Consider the following 20,154-nt stretch of genomic DNA (forward strand, 5'->3'; position numbering starts at 1 on the left):
TGCATGATTTATGTGTATTACTCTGTGGTTTTAGTAATAATTAAAATAAATAAAAAAATATAAAAAAAATCTATAACTGTTTTTATTTAAAACTAGCTGAACCCGGTCCGCGTTGCTGTCCGATCTCGATTTTAATATACAGTGTCGGACAAAACTAAAGCATGGACTCCTCTGACCTGAATTAATTAATATTAAGTACAGGAGCAGATGATTTAATTAGTATTTATAACAACTTGAATGCTGTAATTAATTGAAGGTTTAATTTTAATATAACTTTAGATTAGAAGTTGTGTGATGAAAATCGATCGATTTGGAAATGTAAGATGAATTTCAAAAGATTTCAGTAATAATGTTTAAAGCTTGCCAAATATAGCACATAATGCAGACAACAAATAAATTAAATGAATTTAAGCATGTTCATAAAAATGGAAGCTTAAAACAATTTACAAAACGAGAACTATTCATCACATTCATGGAGTATTTCATAAGGTCAAGTTACAATCGCAGCTGATTATTATTTGTTTGTTTATTTTGTGCCCCATTCTGTCAAACTGTGTTTATATTTTTTTTTACATAAAAACAATTTAAAAGTTAATGTTAATGTTTCACGACTTAAAAAATAGAACATCCATTAACAGTTTTTAAATATGATCTGGGAATTTAAATATTTCACTTTTATATAATTGAAAGTAAATTTTTATTTGGCTCAAGTTTGTTTATTATATATAATTCAAATATAGTTCAAAGAATAAAACTGAAAATTAATTTCACATTTATTTAAAATTATTTGAGATTGAAGTGTTTCTAGATTTAATATAGAAATAAATATGAAATTAAAAATACCTTTGTTTAATTTTGTTATTGAAATTTATTGTCCGTTTGTATTTTTCTGGAAATCATTTAAAATATCTCCCAATGCATATAACAATAAATGTGTTTTACCAATGAAAAAATTGTAGTCAATTCATTAAACTTGCATTGGTTCTATGCAATCATTAAACACATGATCTCCAATGACACGTAAATATAAAATTCATGCATGTTTCACCTAAATCGTACTTCGTCACCACTTGAATGCCTTTCTAAATTACTTTTTTGTAATGTAATTTATTGCGAGATATAATGAAATAAAATCAAGTGAGTAGCAGTTTTGTTAGTCTTTTTATTTTTTTTTATATTTGACATTAAGGGGCATTTGACAAATAACAAATATTGTAATTGTTGTCGAAACGTTGTCACCTAATTAATACGCCTTAATCACATTCATATTCGTTTTCGAATCGTTTTGTTTTCGAAATCAATTTTCATCACATACCTGAAGATAAGTGAATTTAATTAAACACTTTTTAAAAGATTAGTTTTAAGTTATTTAAAAATCAAATATTTTTGTTTATTATCATATATTATTTATTAGCGGTATTCACAATGTAGAGTACTTTCTCTAGCAAAATAGCAGAAACCAAAAACAAAATACATTAGAACTACTTTAATACTTATTTACACTTTTGCTTCATGAACTATATGAGGTGAATTTGACATTTCATAACATTTTATTTTTGTTTTGAAAATAAATTAAATTTTATTTTAAAATATATGTATGTATGTATTTCATAGAAAAAACATAATAGAAAATATAACCGGAAAACAAAAGAAAGAAGCTAAAAACTGCATTACAAATGCAATTAACGGATTGATCGACATATATTTTATGTAGCAAAAAGTATAGCTTGAGAATATTTTCAAGCTATACTTTTTGCTTACATTTTAACACTTTTAATCAGCGACCCGAAATAACTGTTATTTTTTTTTTAAATAAGCAATTGGTTATAGAAAAAATAAATTCAAAAAAATAGGTCAAATAGGACAAATTTATAATTGTTATTACGGGACCTAGTCTTTGATAACCATTATGAAAAATTTAAATTTTTTTAGGTCTTTGATAACCATTACACAGTACAACACATGCTTTTGGGACTCAATTCTGACAATTGCACGTGAAAGTAGCCCAAAAATAAGAACTTCTGCATCATTAGTTTTGTCAAGTTGTCAATTATATGTACCAAATTTTTTTATGATGGGTCCAGAATTAGTCATAGCTCCCATATAAGACCCGCTTCCGAAAATCACTTTAATGTGAATAAATCTGTTAAAAATGATGGTATACATACAAAATTCATGATAAATAACTTTCATATAGACAAAAATCATACGACCTAATTTCATGGTGATCGGTCCATAATTGGATTTGTAATCCAGTTATTGAACAAAAAAGGTGAAAAATTGTAAAAAAAAATGTAAAAAATAGGCATTTTTGCGATTTTTAACGCACTGGATGCACCTTTTTCGGGTAGGTATGTTCCGAACTTTTTTTCTACTATTCAATATCTACAACTTTGCTTCAGCCACAAAAGTGATATTCCGTACGGTATACGAGATATAACCGTGCTAAAATATAGAAAAAGTGATAGAAATCCACCTTGAGGAAAAAAATTCGTATGGCCATTAAATTATTACGGCAGCCAACTTGACAAAACTAATGATGCAGAAGTTCTTATTTTTGGGGCTACTTTCACGTGCCATTGTCAGAATTGAGTCCCAAAGCAATGAACTGAAAAATGTTGTACTGTGTTATGAAAGATTTTTATTTTTTAGGTCTTTGATAACCATTATGAAAGACTTTTTATTTTTTTTTGGTCTTCAATAACCATTATGAAAGACTTTTTTTTTGTTGGTCTTTGATAACCATTATAAAATATTTTTATTTTTTTGGTCTTCTATAGACTACAGCCATTACAAATATTTATACCCTACACCACCATAGTGATGTAGCGTATAGTGCCCCAAGCCTATTGAATTTGGTTAGAATCGGTCTATTATTTCTCCTAGCCCCCATACGATTGTCCTATCTGAAAATAGATTATCTCTCATAAATATCTTAGTTATATGGATATCCAAACCAAATTCAGCACAAATAGGTTTTATATAAGTCGAACTCTCACTACTAAATTTTGTGACGATTGGTTCATAATTTGTCGTAGCTCCCATATAAGGCCCACTTCCGAAAAAACCTTTCATAATGTTTACAAAAGACCAAAAAAATAAAAATCTTTAATAATTGTTATTAAAGACCAACAAAAATAAAAATATTTTATAATGGTTATTGAAGACCAAAACAAATAAAAATCTTTTATAATGGTTATGAAAGACCAACATAATATTGGTTAAATTTAACTGTTATTCAGAAACCCTTTTTTAAAAATTATTGATAAAGAATTATTTTGGGATTTTTTCCAATATTGGTTATAACAGTTATGTCTCTGCTTTTTATCAAAAAATACAAAAACTATTTCATTGCCACAAACGAACTTCAAAAACAATAAGAAGAGCAGCTTAAAAAGTACTGCCTTTCTAAGCCTTTAATAAAATTAAGGGTGAAACTTGTAGCATTTTTCGGGGTTTTGTGGCAATATTAGTTGAAAAGAACACGTTATACGCTTACCAAACTAAATTTTTTCAGAAGAGAACACAAAGAAAGCTAAAAAGCAGAATAAAGGCATAATTTATGCCAGAAAAGAAAACGCCATTAATTGCTATTTTACTCTATTGCCAGGCAAGAGCTCTACGTCATGAATACCTCTATTATTTTTCTTAGTGAATACTCTTTTAATATACATAATATTGTACAGTATATACTGAATGAGCTTTTATTAAAATAATATTTTTTTTGCAAATGTACGACTGTGGGCTTTGTATTAAATCACTCAATCACAGAACTGAATCATTTAAACCACAACTCATTAATTTAAGTATCACGGTCATCGCTAAACTATCCCTAACACGTAAAATGTCGTTACCCAATTCAATTAATTTGTATTTTAGATATTACAGTAATTTTTACTTAACTACCTTTCAATTAAGAGCATTTTGCATATAAGTGCACAAAATTTGTGTATTTGTATATTTATTTTACCAAACTCCATATAAATTCGTTAATTTAAATGCATTGTTCATACATGCACATTTAAGATAAGTGCATAATACTTTTGGAAGTTATAATTGGTTTTAATGAAAAAAATTTCATTTAGCTACCTAATACATAATTAAATCAAAACAAAATAAGATAAAACACGATTTTGAATAAAAAATGATGTTGTAAACTTCTTAATACCAACCCAGCAAAAACATACATGCAAAATAAATAGAACTACATGTGAAACATGCATGATCTTAACATTAGCGTGTAATTTTTCTGTGAAAATTTATTGAACAGACCAATTAAAAAAGGTATTTTGTATTATTTTTAAGTTTTTTTATTTATTAAGAACTAAGTTGTCAACTATTTTTTCTTCTTTTATTAACCAAAATATTATAATGGATACAACATAACAAATTTTTATATTAAACATAAGAATTTAATATATTGAAATATTGCAATTGCTATATAAGAGATGATTGAGAGTATTGGATGTAATTTTTGATGTGTTCACTTATGAAAAATATATTAGAATTTTGGAAGGTACTTAAAATAAATTTAAGTAAATATTTACTAATAAATCATGAAAATGTCCCTTCATCTTGAACAACTTCAACTTTCTTAGCTGGGAAAGTAATGGAAAAATCAATATAGTTATTCTTATAAAATTTATATATGAGCTTAAACATAATTTTCATATTTTATTATATAAAAGAAAAAAAAAATATCACGCAAAACTTCGAAAAAAGAAATGGACGTAAAATTAAGTATAGTCACCTAAAATTATGTATCTTCAAAATATCCGAAATTGACTTGTTTGTTGATTCACAACAAAATTACATTATATTACATATGTATGTATGTATAACCAAGTAAAACAGGGTTATGTAAATAGTAATATCTGTTCTATTATCGAAAATAGTTATAATGAAAACATGCATATAGTATTAAGAATGTTTATCACCTTCGACAAAGAACTCATAACAATTTTAAATTTGACCAAAGGTTAACTTCCAAGAAGAAATGCAACATCTTCAGTATCTAAAATATTTTCTTTCCAGCTTACAGCAATTACTTTTATGATAATGTACCTTTTAGGTATTTTTAATTAATAAGTAGTTATTTGCCTATTCTTGTTAGTATCCCACTTTAAAAAAAAAAAAATATTGTTTTTACAGGCTTTATGAAAATTTAATAATTTTTACATAAGTAATTTTAGTCATATATAGATCTGAAACTCTCCTGTCAAAGACCTAACTCAGTTGTCAAAAACCTAAGTGGAGAGAATGTATTAGTAAAATAAACTATGCGTAAACAAAAACAACACTCGTATGCATGATTTATGTGTATTACTCTGTGGTTTTAGTAATAATTAAAATAAATAAAAAAATATAAAAAAAATCTATAACTGTTTTTATTTAAAACTAGCTGAACCCGGTCCGCGTTGCTGTCCGATCTCGATTTTAATATACAGTGTCGGACAAAACTAAAGCATGGACTCCTCTGACCTGACTTCGCACCCGAAACACTTATTATCTGTAGCCAGATGACGGCGGATGAAGTGGTCATATGACAAAGTTGTAGCAGATATATGTATCTTTAAATAAAGTGCCATATATGAGTTGTACTTTCGGATATTTTAAAGGAAGTGCTTGGAAATCGGAATGGAGCTGGAAGTGTAACTTAGAAGCGGCTCAATAATTGGTTACAGATCAACTTTACCGTTCGCACATCACATTCCCGGGGATTACTTAGGAAATTTCAAAACGCTGCAATGTAAGCAAAGTTCATTGCGCCAATCAGCACGTCCTTGTGATTCCTGTAGTCATCATCTTTATTGTAATGAAATGACAACTTTAAATAGATTATTTCTCTTGATCGAGCCATTCGAGGGCAATTGGCTTCTAGTCTTTCGATATGCTGTAGGGGTGTCTGCAGCTCTCGATGAAGATACACTGCGACTGTGATTCGCGTTCTATTTCCATTTCTACGGCTCTAGACGTAGATGCCCTTTCGCTATTTTCCACAAGACGTGAACGAAATGAAAATTGTCATTGTTTGAACGTTGGGAACGAAAAAAAGCATTTATTTCCCTAATGAAAAGAAACAATTTTTATTGTTGAAATTTATTTTTTTTTAATATGTGTATTTGTTTGAAAATTTTTTAGATAATTTTCTTGTACGTAATTTTAAAAAGAAAACAAATTATAACTGAAAACACAAGCTTAAGTTAAGGAGAGTAGCAGCCATAGAATAATCACCCTTATCGTGGTTGGCGTAAACGTCTTACGCCTACGACTGTTTCGTACTAGATTAAAGATAAAATGCAAACTGTTTCTTTAATCTAGTACAAAACAGTCGTAGGCGTAAGACGTTTACGCCAACCACGATAAGGGTGAATATATCCATATAAGCGTTACTGAGAGGGAAAAAACCTAAGTCTGTTGTCAAAAACCTAACCAATTATGAAGTCAGCCAGAGCTCCAACATACGTTCTTCAGGGAGCCCCTTTAGGGATTATCCGTATTGATATCTGAGTAAAAATTTTAAACTCATTAGAATTTTTTTTAGTTGATCCTTAGATTTTTTGTTTCATGTATTAGTTAAGTATATTTGTTCAGTTTTATTTTCATTTATAAAAAAGGTTAAGATTACATTAGTACTAATATAAGAAAAAGCAAATTGTAAGAAAACCCACAATAAGCTTTTTACAAAAAACTGGTGGCAACATTTTAGTTTTCTTTTGGCATGACTTTCTAAATAAACCAACCGTTATTCTGTCAAGATTTCAAATTAATAATGCTCGCCGTGAGCAATAGAAAATCAAACTAGAAAACCAATTTTCTAAAAAATCCAACATGGTCAGGTGCAATGATAGCAGCATATGATAAATGAATGATGTTATAAAACTTTACGGAGGAACCTTAAGCACAGATCGTGAGAAAAAAGAAACCAAAAAAGTTAGCAGACGAGACCAAGACCTTACAATGAAAATAGTGCGTTGTATTAAATGGACCTTCAACAGCTACCAGGAATTAAATTTGATGTTGCAGAAAGCCGCGGGAATACCAATCAAAAATATAAATATACAAAATGTATAAATTTGGTAAGAAGGAAATGTTGTGGCAAGCTATTTGCAGTTGGGTCTTAAGAGTGATCCGTTTGTAACCTCTGCAACTGTGACTTCGGATATTTACATAAAAATAACGTTTGCTACCCTTTATTAGACAACACCATTCTTCAATAAAGTTTTGGACTGATTTGGCCTCCTGCCACTATTACAAAGCTGCCATGGATTGGTATCGAAGCAACAAAGTCGAGTTAATACCAAAACATATGAACCCACCCAATTGTCCCCAGCTTCGGCCAATTGAAAAATATGGGCTATTGTCAAAGCTAAATTAAAGACAATAAAAAGTTTTAGTTATGTTTAGTTTAGTTTAATTATTTTATGTCAATTAATATATTTTGAAAATAAATATGTTACTGCAGGGTTTTAAAATTGGTTTTGTTCACTTGAGCTGCTCAGATGCGGCACAAAATCTTTACTACTATTTTTTGCCTCTGTTGTATAAAGTAGTAGCAGATTTTTATTGCCAAAAGTTTTGACAGCTGGTAGCTCTAAAAAGGTTTATTTGTTGTTTGTTTATATTGGGGATAAAATAAACGCAATATATTTTTTGTTCAGAAAGTTAAAAAAAACTAAATTGTTGAAATTAGTAGTACTATTTTAGTTTTAAAAAAATTAATACGAACAAAAAAATGTACAAATATGCCGCAACAGATTCAATATTTGATGGTGTTTCAAATATTTATTTGATAAGTATTGCAACAGCATTTTTAGCGGTTATTATAGCATTTTATTGCAGTAATTTTCTCAAGGACGAAAGTGTAAGTTTTGTCGTTTGAAAGTCCTTAAGCCAATTTATTAACATTGATTGCACGCAAATTCTAGGAAAAACAATTAAAGCAAGTGTTGAATGATGTGGGCGATGAGGAGGAGGAAGACATGGCAGAACAAGACGATTATCTTAATGATTCTACCACTGAAATAGAAAATCATTATCAATTAAAACAGGAAATACAAAAACGTTTAATACTTGATGAATTAGAAAATACAAGTGATTATGAGGACAATGACGCCTATAAAAATGTTTATGCGAAAAGCAATTCTACTTCCACTAATGAAGATTCTGACGCTGACTATGACATGGATGAAATGCATGTCGATGGTCTAGTTAGTAAGATAAAATCGAAAAGAGTTAAAGAGTTGGAGGCCCAACTAACCAGAGATCAATTGGAAGAAGAAAAAAGGTAAGGCTATTAAGAAAAATAATTTAAAAAAAAGACAGGCGTTTCTAATTGGAATTTTATTCCTATATGATAAGTAACGAACATTTTTTATATTTAGATGTGTGATAAAAATCGATTATATGACTATGATTATCCTATTTTACTTAATACATTTCTATCAATTTGTTCGATTTATTTTTCAATTAATTCTGACCGTAATTCTGCAAGAAATCCGGGGTTATGAATACGGAATTTTTCAAAATTTATCAGATCAATATATTTTTCATACTTAGTTAATATATAGAACTGTTCTTGCAAATTAACTTTATCGAAGTGAAATACTTAGGTTAGAAAAACATGTCTCAACTATTATTTAGGCTCAGATATAAAAACAGTCCTACACATGTCCGTCTGTGATGAGGTGCCGAATCAACCTAATGCACGAGTGAACTAATCCGACTTCCTAATATACACCCCCGCAGTTTAGAAACTGTGCGTGATATTTTTTTCTGACCCCAGTTCAGACATCACAAAAACCGATTGCAAAATGATGTACAAATAAATCGTACAGGAAAGTAAACATTTTTTTTTCAAAATCTCAATCCACATAGTCGTGAAAAATAAAAAAAAAATTAAAATTTTGAAATATCGCTGGTTTAACATGCAAAGGCTCTATGTCCATATTTTAAAATTTTACAGGAGACAAAAAAAATCAAACTTTTTTTGCGTAAACATTTTTTAAATGTGTAAACGCAATTTTGTTTAAATTTTTCTTTGTTTTATATGTGCGTAGAGATACAAAAAACTATACTTTTTATAGGGTTTTAAAGCTTTTTCTTGTGATAAATTGGACTAAGCGCTTTTGCTCGTCACTATAAAACAGCGACACAAAAAGGAGATAACTGCAATTTTTCTTTGTAATCAATGTATTTTTCCTTAGTGAACATTACTACATTAAAATCTCAATTTCTAAAAAATGTGGACATAGAGCATTTGCATGTTAAGCCAGCGATATAAAGATCCCAGCAACTTTACTCTTCATCCAGTGGTCGAAAATAATGAGTTTAACAAAAAAGTTTATCATTAAATAAAAAAAATGTAGCATTGAGTTTTATAAATTCATTGGAATAAATGTGGATTTTATAAAAATGAATAAAAATTAATTAATAAAATCATATTTTTCTTAAAATTGTGACGAATATAGCCTATCGCAAAAATATCTTTCATTCACTGAAGAAAAAAATATATTTTGTAAACTATGTAAAATATAATCACAATTGATTAAAAAAGTTTTTTATTAAACTTTTTTATTATCTTTCACAGAATTGAACGCGAACAATTAGCAGCCATTTTTGAGCTGTTAAAAAAACAAGAGGCCGAGCTCAATATGAAGGAAATCGATGAATCGGAATTGAATGCTCAATTAGCTTTATATCGTTAATATTGTTACAAATTGTTTAGAATAACAAAACCAAACCAGGAACCACCAATTAGATATGTTTCTCAGAGTTTAAATATAGTATATAATAATAAATATTTTTATATGCTATGTATAGTTTAGTAAATAGTATGTATGTATATTAAATGTATGTTTGTGTCAGTAGTTATTGCCTAATAAATGTTAAATTTTAAACATAAAAACATGCAAAAATAAAAAAATATTCTCAAGCAAACATTTATAAAATTTTTTCAGAACATGCTGGTTAGTGATGAATAAAATTTATATTCAAAATTGGTTCCGAGTAGTTGGCTAATTATAACTTATTTCTTTAGTTTATATAAAACATAATAAATGGGATTTGCAAGAGTTTTAGAAATCGTTCAATATTACTCTTGTAATTTCATTTATAAAGCTTGTAGAACTCGTCTTTAAAAATTTGATTATATTTGTATTTCTATTTGTGCTACTTTTTTCTTTTCATTTAATTTTACACAGTTACTTACGAAAATACACAGTCAGCTTGTCCTTAAAATTCCTTACGAAATACTTTCCAAAAAATGTTTGCAATTTTTTACAGTGATTTGTTCTATTAAACAGCTCAACAGTGTAAATGTTTTAAATCACACAATATTTGATCGTATTATGAAAAATTATATTAATGATTTTAGTGTCCTCTTTGACATGAATGATGGAGGACCTTAATATTTGAATTGGCATTTTTTGAAGCCTTAAAGTGGCGCAATATTAAATGCCTATTATAGAATATTAAAAGAAATTAAATCTTATAAATTATATTAGAAATCAAGACAGCACAAAATATAATTTAGTTTGTATTAAAATTATAAATTTAGCCATATTTAATTTAATCACTTTTACTTCACAAAGTTTGGATTTTTCTTTAGTATAACAAAGCCTTCCATAATAGGTGTTAATGCAATGTATTCCTCTGTGGCTAATTCTGCGCGTTCTCCCATAGCCAAAAGTACGGGTGTTGTATGTGTTTGGAAACCAGTAATGGTCTTGGGTTTACCAGCTTGACCGACCACATCAATAGCCATACCCACACGTACGGGAACTTGCAATTGATTAAGATCTTCGTCGAAAGTAATTAACATGCGGGCCTGCATGGCCGGCACCAAGCAATACAGCAAATAATGAGAGCGACCTAAAATAAGATTTTTAACATCTAACAAAGATACCAAAGTTGCCATAAGACCAGCAACGGCCATCGGATTCATTAATTGACGATCGCTGTGGTAAGGACTTAAGGTAAGGGTACCCTTGCCCAAATGTGTTAAACTTTGTGCGATGCGCACCATGAAAAGGTTGCTGGGATCTTTAGAATGATATTGGGCCAATTGACGTAACATGGCAGCCAAACGAGCATTATTGGTGCCAGCACCAACAAGACCCATAGCAAATATAGCATTGTGAGCTACCTCAGCATCGCTATCATGAGAAAATTTACTCAAAGTATCCAAAATGTTAAGTTTAGGGTTAGAGGCAGAAAGCAAACCCAAAGCCAAGGGTACAGAACGTCTTACGCAGGGTTCACAATAGCGCAAGAGATTGCCAAACGAACGGTAGGCCATTTCGGCACCAATATCTTCGCCCATGGCAATGAGAGCAATACCCAATACTGCAATAGATTGAGTAGCAGAAAGATCTTTTTCCTTTTCCTTCTCTTTTTCGGCCTTATCCTAAAATTACAATAAAAAAATAAGTTAGAAAACAACTTTGAATCAATAATTTGGTACATTACCTTTTCCTTGTTGTTTTTATCCTTTTTATTTTTATCATTATCGTCGCTGCTATTTGAAGTTTCATAATGATCGGAACAAATGTGCAACAATTGTTGGATCTTCAAAACATTGCCAGTACCGGCGTAGGCACAGATATCTACCATAGTAGTAGCCATTGATCTGTAGGGTTCATCCAACACTTCCAATGTCAGCATTACAGCTTCTGTGGCCTTTTGACGGCCTAAGTAAAGCAAACCCAATCCCAAAAATAGAAAACGAACGAAAGTATCTTTCAAATCGCTTTTAGTTAGGAACATGATGGTTTGCAATAAAAATTCAGTGATTTCAGCATTACAAGAACCCACACCAATAAGACCCAACGACAATGCTGTTATACCCATTATTTCTACGCTGGGTATGGATTTGTCATTGTGTGAGAATACTGTTTTTAAGGTATCAATAACAATAGAACGATTTGAACCGGCATAGGCAATACCTAAGCCCAAAATGGCACCAATACGCATGGAAGTATTATGATTATGAATATAATCTGAGAGCAGAGCATGAGCGGGATCTACTTCATTGCGTATGCCACAATTGACAATACCACAAGCCAACAAGGCACCCGATTTGATATAGTCTTCGGTAGAATATAGATATTTATCGATCATGGTCAAACCACCATCAACATCCCACAAGAGAATGAGACCCAAAGAAGCAGTAGCTGAAAGCATGCCATGTTCTTTATTCTTGTACAGCCACTTATTTCCATCCTCCGAGAGAAGTTTATCGACACCGAAACCAGCGTTAACAAAACCATTTACAAAACTGGCTGCAAGATTTTGTTTAGCAGAGTCTACCTAAAATTAGAAAAAGTAAAGTTTTTTTTAATAAATATAAATATATATGTATATAGGTTTAGTAGACCACACTATTCAATCTTTGTATTTCATACATTTATCTTCGTAAAATACTTTCAATAAATAAATAACAATAACTTTAAATTCACAAAAATAAGAGCGAAATATAAATTAAGGGCACATTTGTCAAATATCACCAAATTTATTTTACATTTATTCATAAGGACAAAGTCAATGTTTTAAGAATTTTAGTGATTACCAGTACATACATATGATTTGGTTTTCATCAACGTTAAAGAAGATTCAGAATTGTTCAGTGACTATTAGAATTAGCTTTAGGGGATGACCTCTATGAAGGTATTTAAATTTAACGTTTCGTGCTTTTCCATTAAACTATTCAAAGTTTTACGAAGGAATTACAGCATGACTAATAACATGTGTATATATATGAAGAAAATTATAAATAATTATATTCGTACAATTCAATATATTAATTCTAAAAAAGTTTGGTCTAAATTAGATTTTTTACAAATATATTAGTGCAAAAGTAAACTGTAAACAAAATTGTTGGCGAAAAAATTAGTTTGGTGAAAAAAAAATCGTGATAAAAAATATGTTTCCCGATTTTGTCCCATTGTCGGTACGATTTTCTATATACGTCGTTGGAATGGTCCTAGAAATGTATAGCATTATATATCCATATTGTCTACGTTAATAACTTAGTTATCAGATATAGACAAAAAAAGTTAAAAATTGTGGGTTTTTTGCATTTGTATATTAGCAATTTGTGGCTCCATTCTCTCATATTTAAATAGCAAATTAACCGGTAGTTACTGTAAAGGATATATAGATGTATCAATCATGTATCTCATGAGGTCACAAATGAAAAATGTATAAATTTCAAACGGAATGACAAACTTATATATCACTCATGGTGAAGGGTGTAAAACTTAACACTAAATTAATGACATTAGATTTACATCAAAAATGCTGTTGAGCATTGAGGTCAACAACTTGCTCGTATTCGATCTCGAGATATTTTGTTAAAACTATAATAATAAAGTCCAATATAATGCTGAATTATATTTGTTACTGTATTTTTTTTTAGATAATAATAATAATTGATATCAACATTAAAAAATGGTTTTTAACCCAATCCATTGTAAAATGTAGCAATAGTCCAACAAAACTTACCTGTATAGAAGCAAATCGGGTACGAGCATTATCCAAATGAGATTTATAAATATCTTCGGGTGTTTTCGGTTCCATAATATCCAATTCTCGTGCCAAATTCAAAAAATGCTTATTCAAATTAGCATTTGACATAATCTCCATGAGATCGTCATAATCGGGAAAAGATTCATCCAATTCCAAACATACTTGTTGTCTGGCCAACATAAAAGCCAATTGTTTTTGAACCGCAGCATCTTTGGTCTCCTTAAAAATTTCGGTAATCTTTTCCATATCGTTCAGCATTAATGCCAGTCGCATAGCCTGGGTATACTGATTAAACTTGCGTGACAACTGCAATGCAGTCTCCAAAATAATGGTATTATCCGGTTCTGGTACGTATGGATAACAAGATTGTAGATACAAGCACACTCGAGGATAAGCTGACTCATCTACATACTCTTGTAGCAAATGTAAATGATCGATTTCAATCAGTAAATCACAAGCATCTGCTTCAGCGTTATGTTCCATGTTGTAGGGTATAATCTGTTTGACCAGTTCTATTAGTTGGGCCTGAAACTCTCCAGATGTATCCAAATAATGGGCAGCAATCTCACCAGATAAATGACGCACGTATTCATGACCCCATTCACCGATTTTTTGTGCGCGATCACACAAGAAACGATAGGCCAAACAATCTTTGCCACTACCCATGGTCATGGACAATACCGAAATAATATCGGCGCAGAGGTGGCGAGTCTTTTCGTCAGGCATTTGTTTATACAAAGTTTTCATAGTTTCATAATGGGGTCTCATGAATTTAAGTGGCTTTGGTACTGAGGTCATTGACGTGGTAGAGGCCCTTATCAATTTAGCCATCATTTCCAAAGCTGGTAGATACAATTTTGTATCGGTCTCTTGCAGACGTTGCACCAACATATCTAATTCTTCTTGTAATTGTTGATCTTCATCAGACAATTCTTGTTCCTTTTCATCCTTATCCTTAGCATCTTTATTGTCGGCAGCTTTAGGGTCCTGTTCTTTCTTTTCTTCTGCTGCAGCGGCAGGTTTCTTTTCGGTTTTTGCGGCTTCGCTTGGCATTTTGCTCGTTTTTTAATTACGATTTTTACTTGAAAAAATTGGAAACAAAATTACAAATTAATTATAATATTAACTCAGAATAGTTTCGAGTTTTCAATGACTATTTATTTTGCTATTTACCTCTCTTAATTTGTTGGAAAATTATAAAATTTGTATTGCAAAAATTTGCTTTATTTCACTTCTACAATTACAGTGCGTTTTTCGTTTGTCATTTGTTGTAGTATTGCCAGCATAAAATTGAAAATTAAAATTTGCTGAGTGTCCACAGAGTTGTATTTAGCAAACCGTCGGCTCAACGAACTGCTTAAATAAGCATATTGGAATAAATCAAGATCATCGAAAAAGCTTGCAATTTAATATTTTTTTGGTGTTGATAGCTCTCATAATTATAAGCACAAAAACGTTAAAATGTTTGCCCGCTCCCCCTTATTTTAAGAGTTATAGGAATTTAAAATTAATATATATAATAGAATTCGTCTAGAAATCGAATTCTGTGTTTTTTGGCCGACAATGTGAGCGCAAACCGTCGATTAAATTAAGTATATGCCGCCGCAAAATGTTTTTTCAATTATATACATATGGAAGTTTGCGCAATAGTGGCTCCGCCGTAAAACTTGTTTTTGTTCTATTGCATAACAGTTTGGAAAAATAAGTAAGCAAATAGTTACGAACGCAATAAATAATAAATAAATGTTATTTCTTTTAGTGTAACGTAGTTAATTTTGCAAGGTTGGAAATTTGTGATGAATCATTTCATATCTACTACACTTTTCTTTAACCAAAATGTTACTACCACTTTAAGCAACCTTGCACTTTAGCTAAAAAATAATTTCTTGCATTTCTCAAGCAGCATCTGCTTTAAAATTTGTTAAAAACAATAAAATTTATTAATTAAAACTCCAAAAAATGGATAAAAATAGCGCTGCCTTAGTAAAGAAACTGCAATCTGAATTGGAGGCCTACCAAAACTTGCAAAAAAGTATGTAATTCCCAAAGCTAAATTTTTCCAATAAGCCGGACGACCCACCTTAACCAAATTTCTTTGATTTTATTTCTAATTTAGCATGTGTAAAATTAGTGAAACAGCGTACATTATTGGAGAGTCAATTAAATGAAAACAAATGCGTTTTGGATGAACTAAATCTATTGGGACCCGATAACAAAGTATACAAACTATATGGCCCCGTATTGGTTAAACAAGAATTGGAAGAATCACGACAAAATGTGGGCAAACGTATTGAGTACATATCGAAAGAGCTAAAAAGTTCCACTGATACCTTAGACAATGTTGAGAAGGATATGACTAAGCATCGGGAGGCAGTGCAAAAGTTACAACAACAATATCAAGTAGCTGCCGCTATGAAATAAGAAAATCGAACATGTATTTAAAAGAAATAAATTGTGTTAATGCTTTAAGTCAGTAATAATATGAAAAATTGGCAATTTCGCTAAAAAATATATAAGTTTTTAACTTTGCAAGTATTTGTGATTGATTGTATCATTAGATTCTAATGATTGGACAGAGGGAAATAGGACTAATAAAAAATGGGAAATATAACAAAAAAAAAATACTTTTTAGACTAACCAGCGATACGTTGAAGTAGATGTATATACTTTACGACAAGGTATATTAATTATAATTAATATACCTTGCTTTACGATACGTTTCAATAATAAAGTACGTCAACAGCTGATAATACAGTCACACAGATAAAACGAATTATTAAAAAACAATATAAAAATTGGTTTTACTCAGATGAGCCATTTTTTACAGTAATGATAATTAACACAATAATACATATATATACAAAATATCAATGTATGAAATTAACAAAGTATATTATAAATATACTTTGGAAATTACAAAATACAGCTGAGGTACTGAACGTACTACATACACTTTGCAAAATAGCTTTTGCAATGGAAAGATATATCATTAGAAAATTAGTTTAACTTTTCGGTACAAGTAAATATGCACCGCCCTTCATTCGTCTTTCCTCTCTCTCCTAATAACTTAGACTTTCTTCAAGAGAAATTGCAGTGTGTAAAAGCAGCTGCTCAGATAAGGCATTTTTTACAGTGATGATAATTATTAAAAACGCTACATTTGATGATAAAACAGCTAATTTGCCATTACTGACTGTCAAATAAGATAGAATTATTTGATTTTTTCTGACAGTGCCACGCAATTCCTAACAAAATTTTGTTGATTTTTCTTCAGTGAAATAACAAAAATATATTGAAAAGTTTGCGACGATTTGGAAAATTATCTGTATTTTTAAGTGTAAGGTTTTTTTGAAAATAGAGAAAAGGTATTAATTAGTAACACAAGGAAGCAAAAAGAAAATGGGATCAAGTCATAGTGTAGAAATTCCCGGTGGAGGCACTGAGGGCTACCACGTATTAAAGGTAATGTTATTGAAATGCATAATTGCAAAACTGTTACATATTTTAATGATTATATTGAGTGTAGGTACAAGACAATTCTCCTGGACAAAAGGCTGGTTTGGAAGCTTTCTTTGATTTTATTATAGCCATAGCTGGTACGCGCCTGGATCAAGATAATGACATGTTGAAGGAACTGTTAAAGCAAAATGTTGATAAGCCAGTAAAAATAGTGGTTTACTCGAGTAAAACCCAAACTGTACGAGAATTAACGTTGACACCAAGTTCGGGTTGGGGTGGTCAAGGTCTTTTGGGTGTTAGCATACGTTTTTGTTCGTTTGAAGGTGCCAATGAACATGTTTGGCATATTTTGGAAGTTCATCCTAATTCTCCAGCGGAGGCTGCAGGTTTGAGAGCCTACACAGATTATGTTATAGGTGCAGATGCTATAAGACATGAAAATGACGATTTATTTACTTTGATTGAAACTCATGAGCAGCAGCCATTAAAAATGTACGTCTATAACATTGATGATGATGCCTGTCGGGAGGTGACTATCAAGCCAAATACCCATTGGGGAGGTGAAGGTGCATTGGGTTGCGGCATTGGTTACGGTTATTTACATCGCATACCCATACAGGCTGGTAATGCTGCTGTTGCTAAGCCACCAACAACTATACCGTCATCTACTAGTGTTGCTGCTCCATTGCCAACATCCATATCAGCTCCAGTTATACCAGCAACTGCACCAAGTACAGTTATAGCACCATCTTTGCCTTATGTGCCTCCTCTAAGTAATACATTTGCTGCTGCTACGACTACCGCTGCAATTCCTACTACTTTGACAACAGCGCAACAGGATAGTGTGGTCAATCCTCCGACCCAAAGTGTGTTTAAAGCCTACTTTAATCCAGATGATAATACACCAGAATTGATAACAGCACCAGAATCAAATACTGTGGAAAATACTGAGGAAACTACTAGCGGAAATACAAAACAATTAAATGAACAAATTTCTTCTATTGAGACTTCACAGTCTCCAGCGACACAAAATGAAAATTCGGCAATACAGTCTGAAGCCAACTATGTCACTGTTCCATCATCTGTCACTACTACTTTGCCACCACCTTCGAATCTTTATATACCCGGCTTGATAGAAACATCTGGCTCTATGCCGCCCATGCAGCCACCAACACAATTACCATACCCCCAAGCTACTGCTCCCCCACCGCAGATGACCGCTAACGCAATTCCTATGTATTCGACTGGTATACAACAATACATGTCATCTCCAGCAGCTTTATCGTACCCGGCTGCACAAACTGTCCCTAGTTATCCACAAATACAACCTTCAATGGGTGGTTTATATCCAACGCAAACTACACCCATGCCACCACAAATGGCTGCCTATCAACAGCAACAACAACAGCAGCAGATGCAACACGCCACACCATTAGTACCCGTTATGGCACCAACAACTACATCTGCTCCCGTTATGCCACCACCTCCAACATCGTCGTCTATGAATCCCTTTACTCCTCCACCACCCACTTCAACAGCATTTAATAATTAAGTTATATATTAAAAAAGAGTTTATACTTATACATAAATTGTTTATTTTTTGTTTAAATATGTCAATAACCTTATCTTCCTCTCTTTCCTCTCAATTTTAATTTCTTTATTAATCATTACTCATGACAAAGCTGTTATACCCCTTACTATCTCTACAGTGACTATTTAATGAGCTTTTATTTTTTAAAAGTCCATTTCATCTTTTTAAATGCTTATTTTAACAACAAAAAATTTTTTTGAATACATATGTTTTAATTAAGAGTTTTAAATCGATTTGAGTATTACAATTAACTAATAATTTTCAAAATTAAATGGACTTTTTATACAATTCAAAAAATAGCTCAAACCTTATTTAATATTTTGTTTAATTTTTTGTTTGCCTTATTGATTGCTTTATATATAAAATATAAAGAACCCTTATAATGATATGAAAGAATTGATGGTTTTTAAGTAAATTTTTATTACATTATTACAAAAATTTATATGTACACTTTATAAATAATAACAATTAAATATTTCAAATATTTGTACTACTTCATCTGTATGTACTACTATTAATAATTATTATATACATATACTTAGATAAAAGCAAGTCACAACAAAAACTTACAAATTACTAGTTTTATTTCAATGACAAAGTGATTTTAAACTCTGGTCAAAAATTAAGAAATTTTCGTATCGAAATTTTACAAATTAAAATCTATTCGTGAAATTCATTTTATCAACAATTTTTTATTCCAAAAATAACTGATATTTTTGTAATTAGAATGAATTATCAAAAGTAGCTGGCCTTCTTATTAAAGTACATATATTATTAAAATGCTGTCTGATCTCAGATCAATAGTATCATAGGTGGTTCCTATAACTTACAGCTGTGAATTTAAGTTTTAAATTTTATGAACTTGATCAAAATTATATAAAATTAATATATACCAAAGTATACTTTAAGATAAAGATTGAAAATATTTTTTTCTTTTAAAAGTTATACGGGAATGCAAACTTTTTTGCTGACAAAAATTATGTTATTGAAAAAAACATGGTTTAACAATTTTTTTATGGGAGCTACGGAAAGTTGATTTCATTATACAGATGGCTTTATCGACTCGCAATTTAAAAAAAATAGAAAATTCATTCCGTTTGTAATTTCCACATTTTTCAATGGCTGAGATATAAGCAAAAACCGCGACTTCCTTGATTTTTAACCAACATTTTTTGTCATCAAATATTGTTTTAACATTTATCTGAAAGTATACTTTGGTGAAGGGTGTATATATGATTTGACACAGCCGAATACAGACTCCTACATACATATTTTAGTTAGTTTGATTTTAATCTCTGATAACTAAATGTAGAATTGTTTCCAATATAATTTTCAATAATGGACATTATTAGTTTTGTTTATTTGAGATTTTTTCATTATAAAAAGGCTTAATATAAAAAGGCCCTAACTCGTGTTTTTTTTGCAAGTCCAGATTTTCGTTTATTTCGATAAATCGTCCGATCATATATCATAATTACCCAAAAAAATCACTACATAAAAAAACACGAGTTAGGTCCTTTTTATATAAGCCATCGATATATAAAATAATTTTTAAAATTTTATCTTGAAAATTAATT

General features: G+C 30.5%; 4 protein-coding genes across 4 annotated transcripts; 3 read left to right on the forward strand and 1 right to left on the reverse strand.

Annotated features, from left to right (window-relative positions):
- Positions 1 to 7,640: 7,640 nt before the first annotated feature.
- Positions 7,641 to 9,939, forward strand: LOC135954269 (ciliogenesis-associated TTC17-interacting protein). The gene is made up of 3 exons (XM_065504365.1): positions 7,641 to 7,864; positions 7,929 to 8,287; positions 9,590 to 9,939. The coding sequence occupies exons 1-3, from the start codon at positions 7,736 to 7,738 to the stop codon at positions 9,705 to 9,707; spliced, it is 606 nt and encodes a 201-aa protein (XP_065360437.1). The 5' UTR covers positions 7,641 to 7,735; the 3' UTR covers positions 9,708 to 9,939.
- Positions 9,940 to 10,267: 328 nt separating this feature from the next.
- On the reverse strand, positions 10,268 to 14,857 carry Rpn1 (regulatory particle non-ATPase 1). The gene is made up of 4 exons (XM_065503306.1): positions 14,701 to 14,857; positions 13,504 to 14,608; positions 11,470 to 12,309; positions 10,268 to 11,407 (listed from the first exon to the last, which is right to left on the reverse strand). Exons 2-4 carry the CDS (start codon positions 14,578 to 14,580, stop codon positions 10,580 to 10,582), a joined length of 2,745 nt encoding a protein of 914 aa, XP_065359378.1. The 5' UTR covers positions 14,581 to 14,608; positions 14,701 to 14,857; the 3' UTR covers positions 10,268 to 10,579.
- Positions 14,858 to 15,384: 527 nt separating this feature from the next.
- Positions 15,385 to 16,062, forward strand: Pfdn6 (prefoldin 6). The gene is made up of 2 exons (XM_065503660.1): positions 15,385 to 15,559; positions 15,644 to 16,062. Exons 1-2 carry the CDS (start codon positions 15,487 to 15,489, stop codon positions 15,946 to 15,948), a joined length of 378 nt encoding a protein of 125 aa, XP_065359732.1. The 5' UTR covers positions 15,385 to 15,486; the 3' UTR covers positions 15,949 to 16,062.
- Positions 16,063 to 16,733: 671 nt separating this feature from the next.
- On the forward strand, positions 16,734 to 19,150 carry Grasp65 (Golgi reassembly-stacking protein 2). Its single transcript, XM_065503141.1, has 2 exons — positions 16,734 to 16,989; positions 17,054 to 19,150. The coding sequence occupies exons 1-2, from the start codon at positions 16,927 to 16,929 to the stop codon at positions 18,536 to 18,538; spliced, it is 1,548 nt and encodes a 515-aa protein (XP_065359213.1). The 5' UTR covers positions 16,734 to 16,926; the 3' UTR covers positions 18,539 to 19,150.
- The last annotated feature ends 1,004 nt before the right edge of the window (positions 19,151 to 20,154 follow it).

Source organism: Calliphora vicina, chromosome 3, assembly GCF_958450345.1.
Source record: "Calliphora vicina chromosome 3, idCalVici1.1, whole genome shotgun sequence".
Classification (NCBI taxonomy): Eukaryota; Metazoa; Arthropoda; class Insecta; order Diptera; family Calliphoridae; genus Calliphora; species Calliphora vicina.